The following is a 15,865-nucleotide window of genomic DNA, read 5'->3' as shown; positions in this document are numbered from 1 at the left end:
CTGGTACTGGTGGTAACTGACTCTGACTGTCCCTGGGCTCTGCCTAACCAGGCCCAGGGCTTAGAATACAGTGAAAACACCTACATACACTGGGGTACACCTTGGATTAGGGTAACACTATGATTGGCATGTCCTCCTCTATCAGACCCTAGTGCATAATAGGCCAGGAGGATCCAAACTACCTTTAAGTCCCTAGTATATAATAGGGCATGGCAGTTTAGAGGCCAGAACCCCTTTCTGCACTTGCATGTGTGCACTGCTGAGGTCAGTTAAAAAGCAGCCCTGTGTTGCAGGACTGCTTAATTGTGCCCAAACTCGACTCTAGTGTTTGGGGCACATACAAAGTAATAGCCTACAATATTTTGGCATATTAGGTACCACCGGGGTCTCTCCTAGGCATCCCAGTGGAGGGGGATGAGGTACTTATAATGAGGGCTCTTATAAAAAAAAGGTGCTGTATGCCTGGGGTTTTGTGAAATTCCACATTTTACTTCCCACATTGTAGTAAAGTGCTTCCCAAAATCAACTTTTGTGCTAGGAGCACTGTGGAGTGAGGATCTGCAATATCTTTAGACATTCAGAACCCCTAAAGTCTCCCCTGTGTGTTCCAGGGCTCAGGGGTCCAGGGGTCCTGTAGATATGGGCAGTGTCCTTATAAAATATATCTTATAAGCCCTGATGTTGGAGAAATTGCCCAGTTCATTTTTCTCATTGCAGATCCCCAGGCACATAGATTAAGGTGGCATTCAGTTATTAATGAATAACTCCGGCCAGGAAACACAGAAAACTATAATTCTAGGACTTACTTGAATGGTATTGATAAATCCAATACTATGCTATTGTTGAATTTATCCTAAAATATACTGACAAAAAGTCATAAGACTTTCTTGCCCGTAAGCCAAAACTCACCCTTCCAGTGATCTGCCCTGATTGGTTAGAGTTTAGTGGAATAGCCAGGCTGCTTTGATGAGGTAGTCCCTGGGTTCAAAGAGTCATTCTGGGAGGAGAGGGTTCTCCTGCATAGGGCTGCCAGAGCAAGGGGGAGGGGTTGTAAGCCATGATCTCTTTGAACCCAGCCAGATGGCAAGCTTAAGGAAGGAATCTGCAGATGCCAGGGGGAGGTAGAATATGGAGATGAATCATCCTGGAGGATGGTTTATCCAGCTCTTGCCTCTCTACTGAGACTTTAGCCATATTGAATATTGGAGAAATAGTCCTTTCTGTGAGACCATTGTGCTACATATTGGAGGAAATTGTCACGCTCTGTAGTGTGGCCCTGCACCATATTGGACAGTAGTGCACTCCTGTGTGACCCCAGAGAATACTGAATAAGTATCTGAGAGGGGCAGTGCCTATCAGATCTTCTTGCTAGAAACAAGAGAAAGAAGGGTCCATGCTGAGAAGTTTGATTTGCACCAACCTGGCCCTGCACTCTGACTGACTGCGCCTACTGCACAATCTGGAACTAAAGCCCTGTGGACCTAACTTGCTTCACAATGACTAAGGAGGGGTCTCCCTGCAAGCTACAGGATAACCGTGCTCACCTGGACCATCACCACCAAGAATCACCAGCCTGGAGTTCTACTAGCAGACTTGTAAGGGTTTTGTCCAAGTAGATTGTGGGAATTGAAGTTCCAAACTTTCAAGGACCATCTTAGAGCTTCCAGAACCTTGAAGTATATTTTGGACACTTTGGACCTTCACAGGAACTTCAGGAAGAAGTTCCAGAAGTTTGAAGAACTTTGGAAAAAAGCTTCATAAGTGGACCGACTTGCCGGAGACCCTCAACCACAAGCCGACCTGCCATTCAGGTATGTCCCACTGAAAAGCTCCAAAGGTCCGACTTCCAGAGTTTGCCCGGGAGCTGGTCGAAACCCAAGCCAGTGAACTCTCACCGAATCTGGCCTGGTGAAGAGCGTCAAGATACCCCGGGAGAAAATGCTCTGTAAAAGTTTCTAAGTCCGAAAGTAGCAAAGGTGACCTGAACCAACCGCCAGAGCCAAGCCACCCACGTTCAGTCACGAGCCGACTTGGATCCTTGGTTTGTTTTGCTGGAAAGCTCCAGAGGTCTGACTTCCATAGGTTTTACCGGGATCTCATCGTAAGGCAATTCCGCGAACCCTCACTGAATCCGGGCTGGCAAAGCGCTTTGAAGGACCCCGGGAAGAAAAGCTCCAGAAAGGTTTCTAAGTCAGAAGGTAAAAACTTTGACCGAGACCTACTACGAGGGGTAGCCACACAGGGCTCCAGCTTGGTCACCTGAAATTTATATTTTATCCTAGTCTAGCGTGACCAAAAGTCCCAATAGGTGCAATAGGTTTCTATGGGGTATATAGTGCTAAATCTTTAAATAAATCATATCTCTGGTTCCTACATTGAATTCTTTTAGTTTTATTTTAAAGATAAAAAAGTCCTATTTTTTCAAATTGGTGTTTTGTTTTGTGTTGTCTTAATTATTTACTCAATTAGGGTTTTTCAATGCTTATACCTGTCTCTGAAATTGCCTTCTGATCTGTGACTGGGGTTGAGTGTCTGAAAAGTTTCAGTGCTCCGTCCATCGTCTCCTTGTGTTTGCTCTGAAGGTAAGCTTGCACACTCACAGCCCAGCTACCAAGGGTTGAGCTTGGGAATAATTTTCTGTGATCTATTCTAAGCCCTAGACTATGTTAGTGGCATTATTGTCAGTGGCAGACACATATTTGCGACAACGAATAACCCTCGTATCAACAGTTAGAGAGGTTTAGATTTTTCATGTAAATAATTTATAAATATAATTTAGTTATATCAGTTGGAGTCTTTTTTAATGTTTTGACTGATATATTAAAATATTATGTTTATTATTTATATCAATAATGATTTGTCAAGTTGTTTAAGTTTTTTTAATCATCTTTTTAGTTACTTTTTTAGGTTACTTTGTATTTCTTAATATGATTTTGGCTTATATTTCTAAGTAATCTACTCATTGGGGGCCTCATGTAGGTAGCGAAATACCGGTCGGTAACGGCCGATTTTCGGTAAATATGCCGTTACCGACCGGTATTCAGACAAGTGAGATGTAGGAGTCCAAAAACCACTTTTCGGTAAATATGAGGCGGTAAATACCGATTCATAGTTACCGAATTCTAAAATACCGATTCATATTTACCGAAGACACATTTAACGAATCGGTAAATATGAAGTGGTAAATATGAAGTGGTAAAAATCTAAAATGACATGTAGGAGCAGTCGGTAATTAAGAAATCCAGGAAAATCGGTAAATAAGAGTCGGTAATTAACACGGATGGAAAGCAGGTGGTAACCATCAACAATGCACATAAGCAATCCCAAAATGCAACAGCGTGGACAACATGGCCGCCATGTACGTCATTGCAAGGCGCCTACGTCTACAGGCAGCAGGACTGAGGGTGTGGCGACGGGAGGAACAAATCTACAGACAGCGCATCACACTATTCCAGCTGACTGATGCAGAGATACATGAGAGGTACAGGCTACACCCCGAAACCATCATGGACCTGATAAGGGACCTGCACCCACTCCTGGACCAGCCAACAAGAAGGGCGCACGCCATACCACCACATGTGCAGGTGCTCTGCAGCCTACATCTACTGGCATCCGGCAGTTATCAGGTGGTGACAGCTGCGGTGGGTGGTGTATCCCAGAGTTGCCTGTCCCGTTTCTTCAGGAAGTTCCTGGATGCCATGATGCAGAGAATGCACCACTACATAAGCTTCCCAAACACACAGGCTGCACTGCAGAAAACAAAAACAGACTTTTATCACATGGCACAGTTCCCCCATGTCATCGGCTGTATTGATGGTACACACATCCCAATCTGTCCACCAGCTGATACAGAGCACATCTACAGGAACAGGAAGTCCACCCACTCCATCAATGTGCAGGTGATCTGTGATGCAGGGAACATCATCACAGATATTGTTGCAAAGTTTCCAGGGAGCACCCACGACTCTTACATCTTCCAGAATAGTGGGATCTACACACGACTGAGTGCCGGAGAATTCCGAGAGGGATACCTGCTGGGTAAGTAACAGTGACGCCCCTTGAAACCTGCAAATCAGAGTGTATAGAGGCATGTACCTGATGGTTCCCTTTTACTCATCCAGGCGACAGTGCATATGCATGCCGTTCATTCATCCTCACTTCCTACCTACACCCAGCAACCCAGAGTGAGAGACGATACAACGTGGCCCACAAAACAACACGCAATGTGGTGGAGCGCACGTTTGGACTACTGAAGAGCAGGTTCCGCTGCCTCCACAAGAGCGGAGGCGCACGCCAGTACAAACCCATCACCTGCTGCAAGATAATTGCCACTTGTGCAATGCTGCACAACCTTGCCACGAAAAAAGGTACAGATGTGGAACTAACATATTTTGAGGACAACGAGGATGAGTCAGGCCAGCCAGAGGGCAGCGCAGCTAGAGTGCCAACTGCAATCGATGGGAGAGAGAGACGGGCAGAGATCACATGCAACTATTTCTGAGTAAGTGAGGGGACACAGCGAGTTGTGAGAAGTCATGACGTAGTTTAATGTGGCACCACGCCATGAACACATGAACAGGCCAATCTGGCAATATGCCATCTATACAATGAGTATGTCCAGGGTTACGTCACCCAATGGCAAGTGGATAAGCAGGGCCACATCAATGTTTGCGCATACGCGCTGCAGTGGTGGATTGCACGGCCTGTGCATCCTCACTAGAGCCAACCCCAAGCCGCCTGCTGCTCCTGCGTGCTTCGGGGACGGGGGGTGTGATGCTGCTGCTGGTGTCGATGCTCTCCGCAGCATCCCCTGCAGCAGTTGTCGACGCCTGACTAGTCAATAGCACCCCTAGTGCACTTGTCACCTGCACCATCCCCCGAGACAGGTCGCTGCAGCACTGTGTTAGGCCCTCCTGCATCGTCACAGAGCGCCGGCAAAGTAGGGAAGTCGCAGTTGCCAGACGGTTGAGTGCCCTGCTGGTAGTGTCCCTTCTCTGGCGTTCCCGGCGCCGTGCTTCGATGTCAGCATCTAATTTGCTGCACAACTGCTGGATTGACTGGGACATGTCCCGAAAGCCCGCAGCCATGCCGCCAATGTTTGTGTCCATGTTGACTAAGCTTGTCTTCATCACCCGCATGTGCCTCTGGACTGACATAACTGCCTTTGATTGCAGGCGCTGTTGCTTCAACATTTGGCCCTCGAGCCCCAAGAAGACACCATGGCCGTCAGTGGGTGCTGGTGGACTCTGGACACGCGACCTGCGGCGCCCTCTTGCTCCCGTCTGTGCTGCCTGTGAGGTGTGGGGCACAGTGGGATGGCTCCCTTCCTGGGGCCCGGGGCGGTCTTCTGGGCCCATGCTGTCGTCTGACGAGGTGTCTAAGGCTCGTAGCCTGGCTGCTGGACGCCTCCTCATTCTCACACCTGCAAGCGGAGATGTGGCCGGTGAATCGAACATGAGTGGCGATGCTGGCTCTGGTGGTGGTGATGCTGGCTCTCGGTGAGGTGATGCTGGCTCTGTGTGCGGCGAGGCTGGCTGCGTAGGTGGTGCGGCTGCAAGTGGGCCTGCTCCCTGGTCAGAACTCGTGCTGGCTAGAGGTGATTTTTGTGGCCGGTGTGCCGTCTCCCCTGCAGCAGGCCCTGTACTGCATGATGTCACATCTGTGGACAGAAAAAAAACATTGGCTCAGTGTCCCCGAAGGGCTGCATTGCAAGCATCACAATAAATCATTTCACATTCCAATCTGTCCTCTGTCTCCTTGTGCCTCGAGTGCGTGACATGCCTTGTTGCCCTGTAACATTTACGTCATGGTTAGTGTTGCCCTGACTACATCTCCCGGAATGCATTGCCTGTCTGCACTGACACGTGTGGACTGCAGTGTGATTCTCGTTTCACAATGGGGGATGTGGGATAGGGGTAGGGGAGGCTACATTGCTGTGCTTTCGTCTTACCTTGGTGTGTTGCGGCTCTGGCAGAGCTGTCGGCGTCCCCAAGACCCACGACGCTCTCTTGCTCGAGTGTGGCCGCCACCAGCTCCTCCAGTTCGGTGAGGGCAGGTGCCCTGTTGGTTCCACCTCTGGTCTGGCTGGCCTCCTTCTGGATGTCGCCCATCTTCCTCTTGGTCACAATCCTCAGGTCATACCAGCGCTTTTTGAGGACCTCAATGTCCCTGTGGGTCACTCCCACAGCATTGACCTGCGCCTGGATGGCCAGCCATATGTTGCGCTTTTCGGCCTCAGGCACTTGCAGGGATTGCCTCCCAAACAGCTTCTGGTGCTGCTTCACCACCTCCTCCACCAGCACCTGGAGTTCCTTGGGGCTGAATTTGAGCTTCCTCCTCCTTTCCCCTCCGTCTTTCTGTGTTCTCTGGCTGGACATGCTGTTCGTTTCCCGCTCGCACATGCAACTGCTCCCTGCCTCTCCTCTGCACTCCAAGCCTCTCCAGGGTCGGCTAATTATGTACACCTGCCTGGGTGTGGCCACTTCGGCTAATTGTGTACACCTGCCTGGGTGTGGGCAGTTCCTGGTTGGGTGGGCTGTCGTTGCACAGGATTAGCTGTTTCGTCAAGTCATGTGATGTTATTTACCGAATCCGTACGTACCGATTCGGTATTTTCCGATTCGGTAGAAACCACCTCGGTATTTTCCGATTCGGTAGATACCACCTCGGTATTTTCCGATTCGGTAGATACCACCTCGGTATTTACCGATTCGGTGAATTCCGATTCGTATTTACCGACTGTTACCGAATCGGTAACTGTTACCGAATTTTTACCTACATATAACTTACCGGTTCTAATTTACCGATTCGGTACGGCTCGGTATTTAAGAACCGGTAAAATTTATTTACCTACATGAGGCCCTTGATGTTTATAAAAAGTTTAAATTGTGGCATGTCACACATTCTTTTTGTAAATTTAGGTGCAATTTGGGTTACAGATTTGTCAATTTTTGGCAACTTTGCTCTTCTTGTAATGCTTCTATAATTGTATAGGTTGGGTTCAGTCTAGTATGGATTGGAAGGCATTGTGCCATCCTTCCACTGCTTTGTTTGTTTTAGCTTCCTGTGCCAAGGTGCTGCCATAGACATTCCACCATGGCATTTGGAATTTGGGTTGGCATCTGTGTCCAGAGCCATGCAGTCTGCCAACCTAAGTGTCTTTGAAATAATCCATTAGGGGTCTTAGTCTGTCTTCATTTTGTTGGTAGTAAAGGCTTTCTATCAGTACATTGTAGTGGTTAGCTACTTCAGACAGGGACATAGCTGCTGATATAATGTTTTTATTTCACAGGCAAATTGACTTTTCATAGCATATTCTATACTTATTGAAGATTGTTTGAGGTGTGTCCATGTGATTTGATTAAAATGGCAGTTACAGCCTTGTATGGATGTGTGAGGGTACACTTTAAAAAAATATATTTTTACTAACAAAAGCTCAAGAAACCTCATAGTACAGAGACAATATCATGAGAGCATCAGTTGCCATATACAGAGAATCATCGCCAACACATTCTCGGGTGGGGCCGGCCCCCTTGTAACCCTACATCGTGTCAGTAATCCACCTCCTCATGTCCTCTGTAGCGTCTCCACGGCATCCACACCCTTTCCCATTTCTTGATACACCCCCTGCTCTTATACACTGTTTCCTCCGCCCTCTGGCACCAATCAAGGTCCCGCTTCTAGTCTTCCAATGTTGCGCTTCACCACCCCCGCCGCTAATGCCAGCCATATGCCCACATATCTAGACCAGTACATCTCTCCTGGAATCATTAAAAGAAGCCATTTCGGGTCTAGCGGTACAGGCTCGCCCACCACCTCCGACTTTACCTCCGTTGCTTTCTTCCAGAAAACGGGTACTTCAGGACACTCCCACAGTATGTGTATAAAGGTACCCTCCTCCCCACACCACCTAACGCACTGCGCTGACTGGATACGGCCCCAGGAAAACAGGTGAGTGCGAGAATAGTAGACCCAGTGTAACACCTTTAGCTATACCAATCTGAATCTGACACGCATAGCCACTTCCCGTGGGCTCTGGAGTGCCTCCTGCCAGTCCTTGTCATCCAGAATACCAAGGTCTCCAACTCAAGCCTCTCTAAGAGATATCAAGGGATCGCCACTTCCCTTAGAGGATCGCCTGGCCAAAGCGGAGTCCTGCCCGTCAGCCTCCCTGTCCAACCCAGAAGTTTATTGGTGTCTTTCCAACACTGAACCACCACCTTAGTATGCTCAGGCCAGTCCGGGCGCATCCGTCGGGAGCATAGAAGGGATTCACAGTTGCCCTGTGACATCGACGCCCTAGCCACCCTGTAGGCCGGCTCCTCCATTCCTACATAGACCCAATCATTGATCACCTGCATTTGGGAGGCCCAATAGTACAGCCTGACATCTGGTACTGCGATCCCCCCATCGAAGACTCCCCTATGCAGTTTATGTAAGGCAATTCTCGGCACACCCCCCCCCATCCCCCCGGCCCACAGCCGGGATGGCCCTTCCTGTGCTATGTGCTTGAAAGTCATTTGTGGTATCTGAAAGGGGGTGTTTTGCATTACATAGAGGAGCCGCGGTAGCATCAACATCTTGTAGAGGGCCGCCCGTCCCATAAGCGAGAGCGGTAGCGTGCGCCAGTGACTAACATCGGACTCATCTGAGGCCCCAGGTTCCTCGTCAAAAAGACTTTCTGATCTCTGGTGATGTATATCCCCAGGTATGTAAAACCATCCACCACCATCGGGCCGCGCAACTCCGTGGAACCCTGTGGTTGGGCCTCGAGAGAGGAAAGATTCCGACTTTGACCAGTTTATATTTTATCTCGAATAGCTACCAAACAACTCGAAAATGTGGAGGACCCGTGCTACAGAGTAATACGGCCGTGCCAAGTATAGTACAATGTCGTCTGCGTATAAGGAGATACACTCCTCCCAGTCATTCGGCGCACACAGTCCCCAGATTTCGGGATCCCTCCTGACCCAGTGAGCCATTGGCTCCAACGCCATGGCAAATAGAAGTGGGGAAAGAGGGCACCCCTGCCGCGTACCTCTCCGAAGCTGAAAGGACCGAGACAGGGTACTGTTCACCCTCACTCGCGCCCTCGGCCCCTCGTATAGGAGTCTGACCCAGCTACAAAAGGAGGGGCCAAAGCCCAGCCTCTGGAGGACCATGAAGCGGTACGGCCATTTGATACTGTCGAAGGTCATCAAGGCGTCTAAATGCCGTCTGCTGACATATGTCACCCTCGGTCTTGTGCAGGACTCTGTAATGCCTACGCAGGTTATGTCTAGTACTTCAACCCGGCATAAACCCGGATTGGTCTACATGCACTAGGTCTTTAGTTACCGATAACACCCTGTCTGCCAGTACCTTTGCCAGAACCTTGGCCTACCCTCCTTGTGGATCACTATGATTGTGGCTGCCATTTGATCTGCCGGGAGGCAGGGTACACTTTTAAAATGGTTTCAATCATGGCTTGCTCAAAGTCTATGATTATTTTTTGTGAGTGGTAGTTATTTGTTTTATGTGGTTTACGAGCTCGTAGTAAGGGCTACTTTGTTTATTTAGTAGACATTTAGTAGACATTTTCAAGGTCCCATCATTCATCCAACTTTGACAGCGACTTAGTTTTAGAAAGCTATCTGCTGTAAAATATATTAAGATTTGTTTTTCATTTCATAAGTTGTCATATAAAGGCGAGGGTACCTCATCATGTGTTATGCAGCGTTTGTTGCTAGGGAAGTATCTATTTGATTTCATTTGTGTGCCTTTTATATTGTTTATTTAATTGTCAGGTTTTCTTGGCTTCATCTTGCACGGAAGGGCTGGAGTTCTAGCCAAATTAAAAAGATCGGGGTTTGTGGATTTTCTAATGCCGATGTCATACATCTACTCAAACCATCTATTGGTTTGAGTGGGAATAGTAAAATGTGTCAGGATACAAATTTCATGAGGTGTAATCTGAATAAACAGAGTACGTGTGTAGAATAACACACCCTTGAGTGGATACCTTGCACACCTTCCAGCTCTGTGTTCTTGCGCGGCTAGAACGGTGTTGGAAACACAGAGACTTGTGCAAACTGTACCCTGATCATTACACCCATAAGTTTTCAAAGGTCATCAGTTCTTATAGCAAGTGCCTTCCATACAGGGACTCCATGCAGACCCTCCAGATATCATTTTGTTTGAAAAGTTTATCCGATGCTTCTTTCTTAACCCTTTGTTTATCAAGCCATCTTACGTTAAGTTCAGTTGGGGTTATCCTTGTTATACTGTTGCTTTATTACAGCCTTTTACCATTTACTGCTAGTATTTAGTAGGTGATATTTTTGGAGCTATTTCTGATGTAGGAGTAGTCTTGAATGATGAGAAAATTGGAAAGTATTCCACAGTGTGAGACAAACCTGCTACTTGTACTTCAGGTGCATTGTTTTTAATTATTGGCTATTAGGTCTATGGTCTAGCAAGACAGACTTGCTTTAGATATTTTGTTGGCTGAGAAAAGTAAATGTTGAAAGTGAAGTAATGTTGAACTTATATCCCAGATGAGAGGAAACAGATAGAAGGATTTATAAAAAACATTTCAGATGTGAACCCTGAATTAGAAGATTTAGAAACAGAAAGGGCCTTATTGCGATCCAAAACCGTTGCGGCCTCGGGACCGCCTAGCCTTCAGTCGGCGGTCCAGACACCGCTATTACAATGCGACCGCACATGGTGTGGTTGCATACTCCCTTTTCTCTATGGGAACTTGTGCTGCAGCTGTAAACCGTCCCTAGAGCAAGCTACCATAGAGAAATGGGAGTTTCTGTTAATCCCTGCACCCTGTGGCAGGCCCCATAAGGGGCCTGCCACAGGGTTCAAGGATTAACAGGGAGGGCACAATAGATGCCCCCTCTGCCCCCAACCGGAGGCCACAGGGAGAAGGGGGCCCTGCTAGCAGCCCCTAAAGTTGCTTTACGACAGGCTTTCCATGTCAGAATGCCCGACATGGAAAGCCTGTTGGAAACCGACATCATAATCCCGACAGCAGAAACGCCATATGGACTACGGTGGGGCCTCCGACTGAGCCCATCGGAAATTCAGTCGGAATGACTGACCTGTTTCACTTTCGACCGAAGTGAAACCTACGATATGACTCAAAAATCTTTCCGAGTCACATCGTAATGAGGCCCAAAGTGTTCCAGGGACCCTGGGTCTTGGCCATAATTAGTTGGAAGCATTGGTAGTGGATTTTTAGGTGCAGTTGTAAGGCCTATTTAAGTGTTGACATTGGCTTAGCTTGCTTATTTGTTGTGTAAAACGAATTCAGATGCCTGAGAACAAGAACAGGAAGGGCAGATAGAAGAAACAAAGGAAGGAAGAAGTAGAAATGGAGGAGAGATTAAGGAGGAGATGAAGGAGTTGCAAAATGCTAGACACAAGGTTCTGAACTCGGCTGAGCTGAAGTTTTATTTGTGTATTTTGTGATAGCTGTTATCCATCAAACAGGAAATTGGAAGAGCTAAATTTTATATTTGCGTAATTAATGCATTTAGTGGGAAATGTGTGCACATTAATTATCTAAATAGTAGTAGGTGACTGCACTTAGCAACTATGAGCGGCACCTGAGCTATGCTACTTAAGTTAGTTATATTTTTAATTTCCATTTTAAAATGTCACATGCCTAGTATGGCTGGAGGCGTGTTACTTAATATTGCTTGTTTTGCATGATCATGTTTTTCTCGACTGCAGACGCAGACTCAAACTGCCTTTGCTAGCTAGTGAATAGCTTATCGTTATGTATTAGACAACTGATAGTGAGATTCTCACTGAAAGAAGAAGACTTAGTGCCAAGATGGGAGAGCGACTCGTGGGAAGAGCTGGTTGTACCCAACAGATTGTCCATCCCAAGTACATTGGAGTGTGTAGGCCTTTGTGCTGTCCTGAGACAATTCACCTACTCCCAGGATGAGATGAAATCTTAATGTTCTAAAGTGTGGGAATGGGCGCGAATGCTGTTAAAGTATTGAAATTGTTAAGTCCTCCTTTGATGCTGAAGGAGATGTTTGCTGACTTCGAGCTGAGAAGTCCTTTCTTGTCTCTGTTGATCTCCTCTGCTCGAGTGTAAAGGATTGGAGTCTGAGCATTCACATTCTCTCAACAGAGGGCTTCATTTGTTTTCTGAACCTGACACCTTACTTTATTCGCCTAATTGTACCTCCTTTCCTGACCTTTACCTGTTTAGTTAAGAACAGGGAATTTCCTTTATGGAACACACTTTTTGCATATTTTGTATTCTTGACTTCGTAATTGTCAATGTTCTTTTTTCCTGGATGCCGAAACATCAGCATTTGAGCAATTTAACTTTGTATCAATAATGCTTAAATGCTGAATGCTTAAAGGTTAATTTGACTACATTTGGTTAATAAATCCTTTGAATTTATCAAAACTTTCCAGGCTGTTTCCCGTGAAGCCCAAGTGGTTTTCTCTGTTTATGGAAATGCAATTGAAACCTTAATTGAAATCTTATTGATTATAGAACATGAACATGTCTTCTTATCTTATTTTGATGCAGGGAATATCTGCCGACTCTATATAGTTTTGTTTTTAAAACCCTCTTATTTAATCTTTTGTAATCTGTTCATTTTATTGTATAAGGCCTATTGACATGTTGTTTTCTGTATTTCTCCTAGATTGGGAAACGCCCAGGCGCTTTGCAGGTAACTACAAACAATCCTTTCTAAATCATCCATTATATAGGGACTCAGCTGTTGTCTCATTTGTATAATGACTGTAAGAGACACAGCTGCTTCATTTACCCCTATGTGAGGTACAGTATGCTCCCTCACGAAGGCTATGCTTGGCCATTTCCTCACTGTCCTTGCAAACTCTCCTTATCAGGGATATGAATTCTCATTTATAAGGGGCATGACAAACACTGTTATGTGGGCACAACATACGGTATGATGCTTTGATGAATCCAAAACACAGTTCGCTACCATCATCTCCCTCACACCACAGACCAAGAGCAAGGATGAAAGACTTGATATTTTCCTCAATAAATCCCTACCTTTGTCCCAACATCCAATCAGTGGCATATCTTGGCCAGTAAAATTGGGGGTGGTGGTGTAAGCTTCATATTTTGAAACAATCACACTGGCATATAATGATAAAATATATTTATTATAAGACATGGAGGGCGCATGAGATGGACTTAAGGGGCAGCCGAAAGGGAGAGGAATGCAGATTGGTAGTGGTACGAAGTGAGAAAAGAAGGGTATTTTGTAAAATAATCAACATTTCTGAAGACTTTCAAAACAGAGGGGGAGAGTGTGTGCATTTCTATCTGTGTGTATGTAAAATGTCTTGAGGAAATCCAACAGATGCCTCACCATACACAACTGAAAGCACCTGTACAGAACTATTTGATAGAAAATACATTCATAACACCCCACCCAAAACTACGTCCCTTCAGCCAATAATGTTACGATTCCATCGTTCTGCCTCTTGGAGACACTGTACATGGACCAACTGCAGCCTGGAAGTCACCACTAAAACTCATACAAAGTCCCTGTATAACGTCTTTCGGCTTCCTAATTCAATTTTAGGCACATTGGAAAACCCATAGTTGCTTCCTTGGATGTCAGGTTTTATAATGCACTACCAAGTATTGAATAAGAACTGGCATCTACTGTGCATTACTTTCTTTTTCTTAATTAACCATCTACTGTGCATTACTTTCTTTTTTTTTATTAAAATTTCTTTTTTAGTTTATATATGCAGAATACAAATAGAAAATAACCAGGAGTAATTATATACATCTGAAATCTCATGATGACATACAGTACATAATGGTAAATCAAGGAACCAGAACAGTTATCAGTACCGGCGGTGGCTGTTACCATTCCTGCAGCCTGTGTAACTGCTACCGTGGGTTGAGATCTGACATCCTCCGTGGGATAGACCTAAAAGTGACCATGTGAACTGACTGAGATCTTTATTCAGAAAAGTTCCAAACCACTGCAAAACGATCAAATTCACACCAGTCTCATGTAATCTCTTGACATGTAATCTCTTTATTTGCTGCCTATGAGAGACTGTGTCAAAAGCTGCAGACAGATCAAAAAGGATCCCCGGATCAACCTCCGATCTGATACTGTCTAAGTGGACTCAGTGTTTTATCTGCCTTAAAAGCTTGTTTGTGTCGAGTCCAGTAGGTTATTATTTTCCAAGAAATGTATTAGCTGCGCATTAACTAGCCTTTCAAATACCTTCGACATATATGGTAAAAAAGAGATTGGACGATAGTTAGACAGGGTGGAAACATCCATCCCTGCTTTCTTCATCAAAGGTTGAGTCAGTGCCTGCTTCCAACTAGCAGGATATTCTGCATTGTTCAAGTATAGATTACAAATCTGGGTAAGCAAAAGAGTTAGTATAGAAGCCAAACGAGAAAAGATGATATTGGGACATGGATCAAAGAACGACCCAGATTTCACCTCTTCTGTGACCTATTCAGCCTGTTCTGAATTAAGTCGCAAAGTTGCCTAAATTGGCCACAGCTCTTTCATGAGTTCCAAATTGCTCATATGAGATCTTATCTAAAGGAGGTTGGAACTCAAAAGTCCAATAAATCTTCTCCATTGTATCATAAAAGATTGAACCACCCCTTCACATCGCTCAGCCAAGGAGTTGATCGTCTGAGTTAGACTTACAGGGTTAGCGAATTCCCTTACAATTTTAAATAGTTCTTTCAGGGAACCACTATTTTCCTCCAGTCTTTTTACAAAGTAATATTTTTTATGCTTTCTGAGCAGCTTATGACAGATCTATAAGCCAATCAATCTTCAGAGTGCTTTGAGCATGGCCATAGGTACTCTAGTGCTTTGCAGTTCCTCTTTTCCAACCTAAGCTCGTTAGAATACCAGTTCTCTAATGGGGATGAGCTAGATTAGTTGCCTGACTTCCAAGGGGCACATCCATCAAATGCCTTAATCATGGCTGAGTCAAAATCCTCCAAGTATGTTTCAAGAGGAGTGCAATTTCCCAGCTCTGAGGGACAGAATTGACTTGTAAAATACTCAGAATTAGCTTTCCTCCAGTCTCTCTTCGGGACTGGAGTGGAAGCAGGGGTTATTGGCCTGGCCATAGGCAGCATAAACGAAAAATAATTAGGAAGTGATCAAAACCAATGGCTCAGGTCAATATAATAAATCTCAGTTGTATCAATATCTAAGTTATGCCCTGCCCTTTGAACCAGGCCCTTTATCCAATGCTTTAATTGACGATTCTGCATGATTCTGCATCTCATACTCCAACATTTTGCATAGAGAGTCTTCAATGTCTTCGAAATGAAGGTTCAAATCACTGATTATTAAAAAAAAGATTATGTTTTAAAACCAAAGGGGACAGCCAAGCAAATAACTTAGTTACCAACTGAGAATTATGGGCAGGCGGCCTATAAAGAATGGCTCCACCTATTAACATCTAGGAGTTTTGTGAAAGCTGGAAATCAGAAGGAACCCCAGTAGACTTAAGGCCTACTGTCAAGGCAGATCCCTGAAGTCTAATTCTTTGAATGAATGAAAATATTTGTAGAGTGCATAGATACTACAAGAGTGTCCCAACGCTAGACCAAAATCAATAGGGAGGGTCGAAGGCATCTGATCCCTTAAACATGTGGGTTTTCAATTGTTGCAGAATCATCTGGGGAGGTAGGTTTTCACCCTGTTAAGAAGGAAACTTGGGCTGGTCGTACAAAAGGCTGAGTGTTCAACTGTCAGTTCCTTAAAGAAGACTCTTGCATTCACTTAGAGCCAGTGTAGCTGACTTTGGTATAAGTTGATTGAGGAATGTCTAGGAAGATTGAACAGCAGAAAAACTGCCATGTTTT

General features: G+C 45.5%; 1 protein-coding gene across 1 annotated transcript in view; it reads left to right on the top strand.

Moving 5' to 3' along the window:
* LOC146869485 (E3 ubiquitin-protein ligase TRIM39-like) overlaps nt 1-15,865 on the top strand; it is a 326,876-nt gene that overhangs the window by 270,135 nt on the left and 40,876 nt on the right. Inside the window, exon 8 of the mRNA XM_085599897.1 lies at nt 12,666-12,692. Within this exon, the coding sequence (XP_085456023.1) occupies nt 12,666-12,692 (27 nt within the window). The remainder of the gene's footprint in view (nt 1-12,665; nt 12,693-15,865) is intronic.

This window comes from Triturus cristatus, chromosome 1_1, assembly GCF_964204655.1.
Source record: "Triturus cristatus chromosome 1_1, aTriCri1.1, whole genome shotgun sequence".
Classification (NCBI taxonomy): Eukaryota; Metazoa; Chordata; class Amphibia; order Caudata; family Salamandridae; genus Triturus; species Triturus cristatus.
This window is presented reverse-complemented; position numbering and strand designations above follow the sequence as displayed.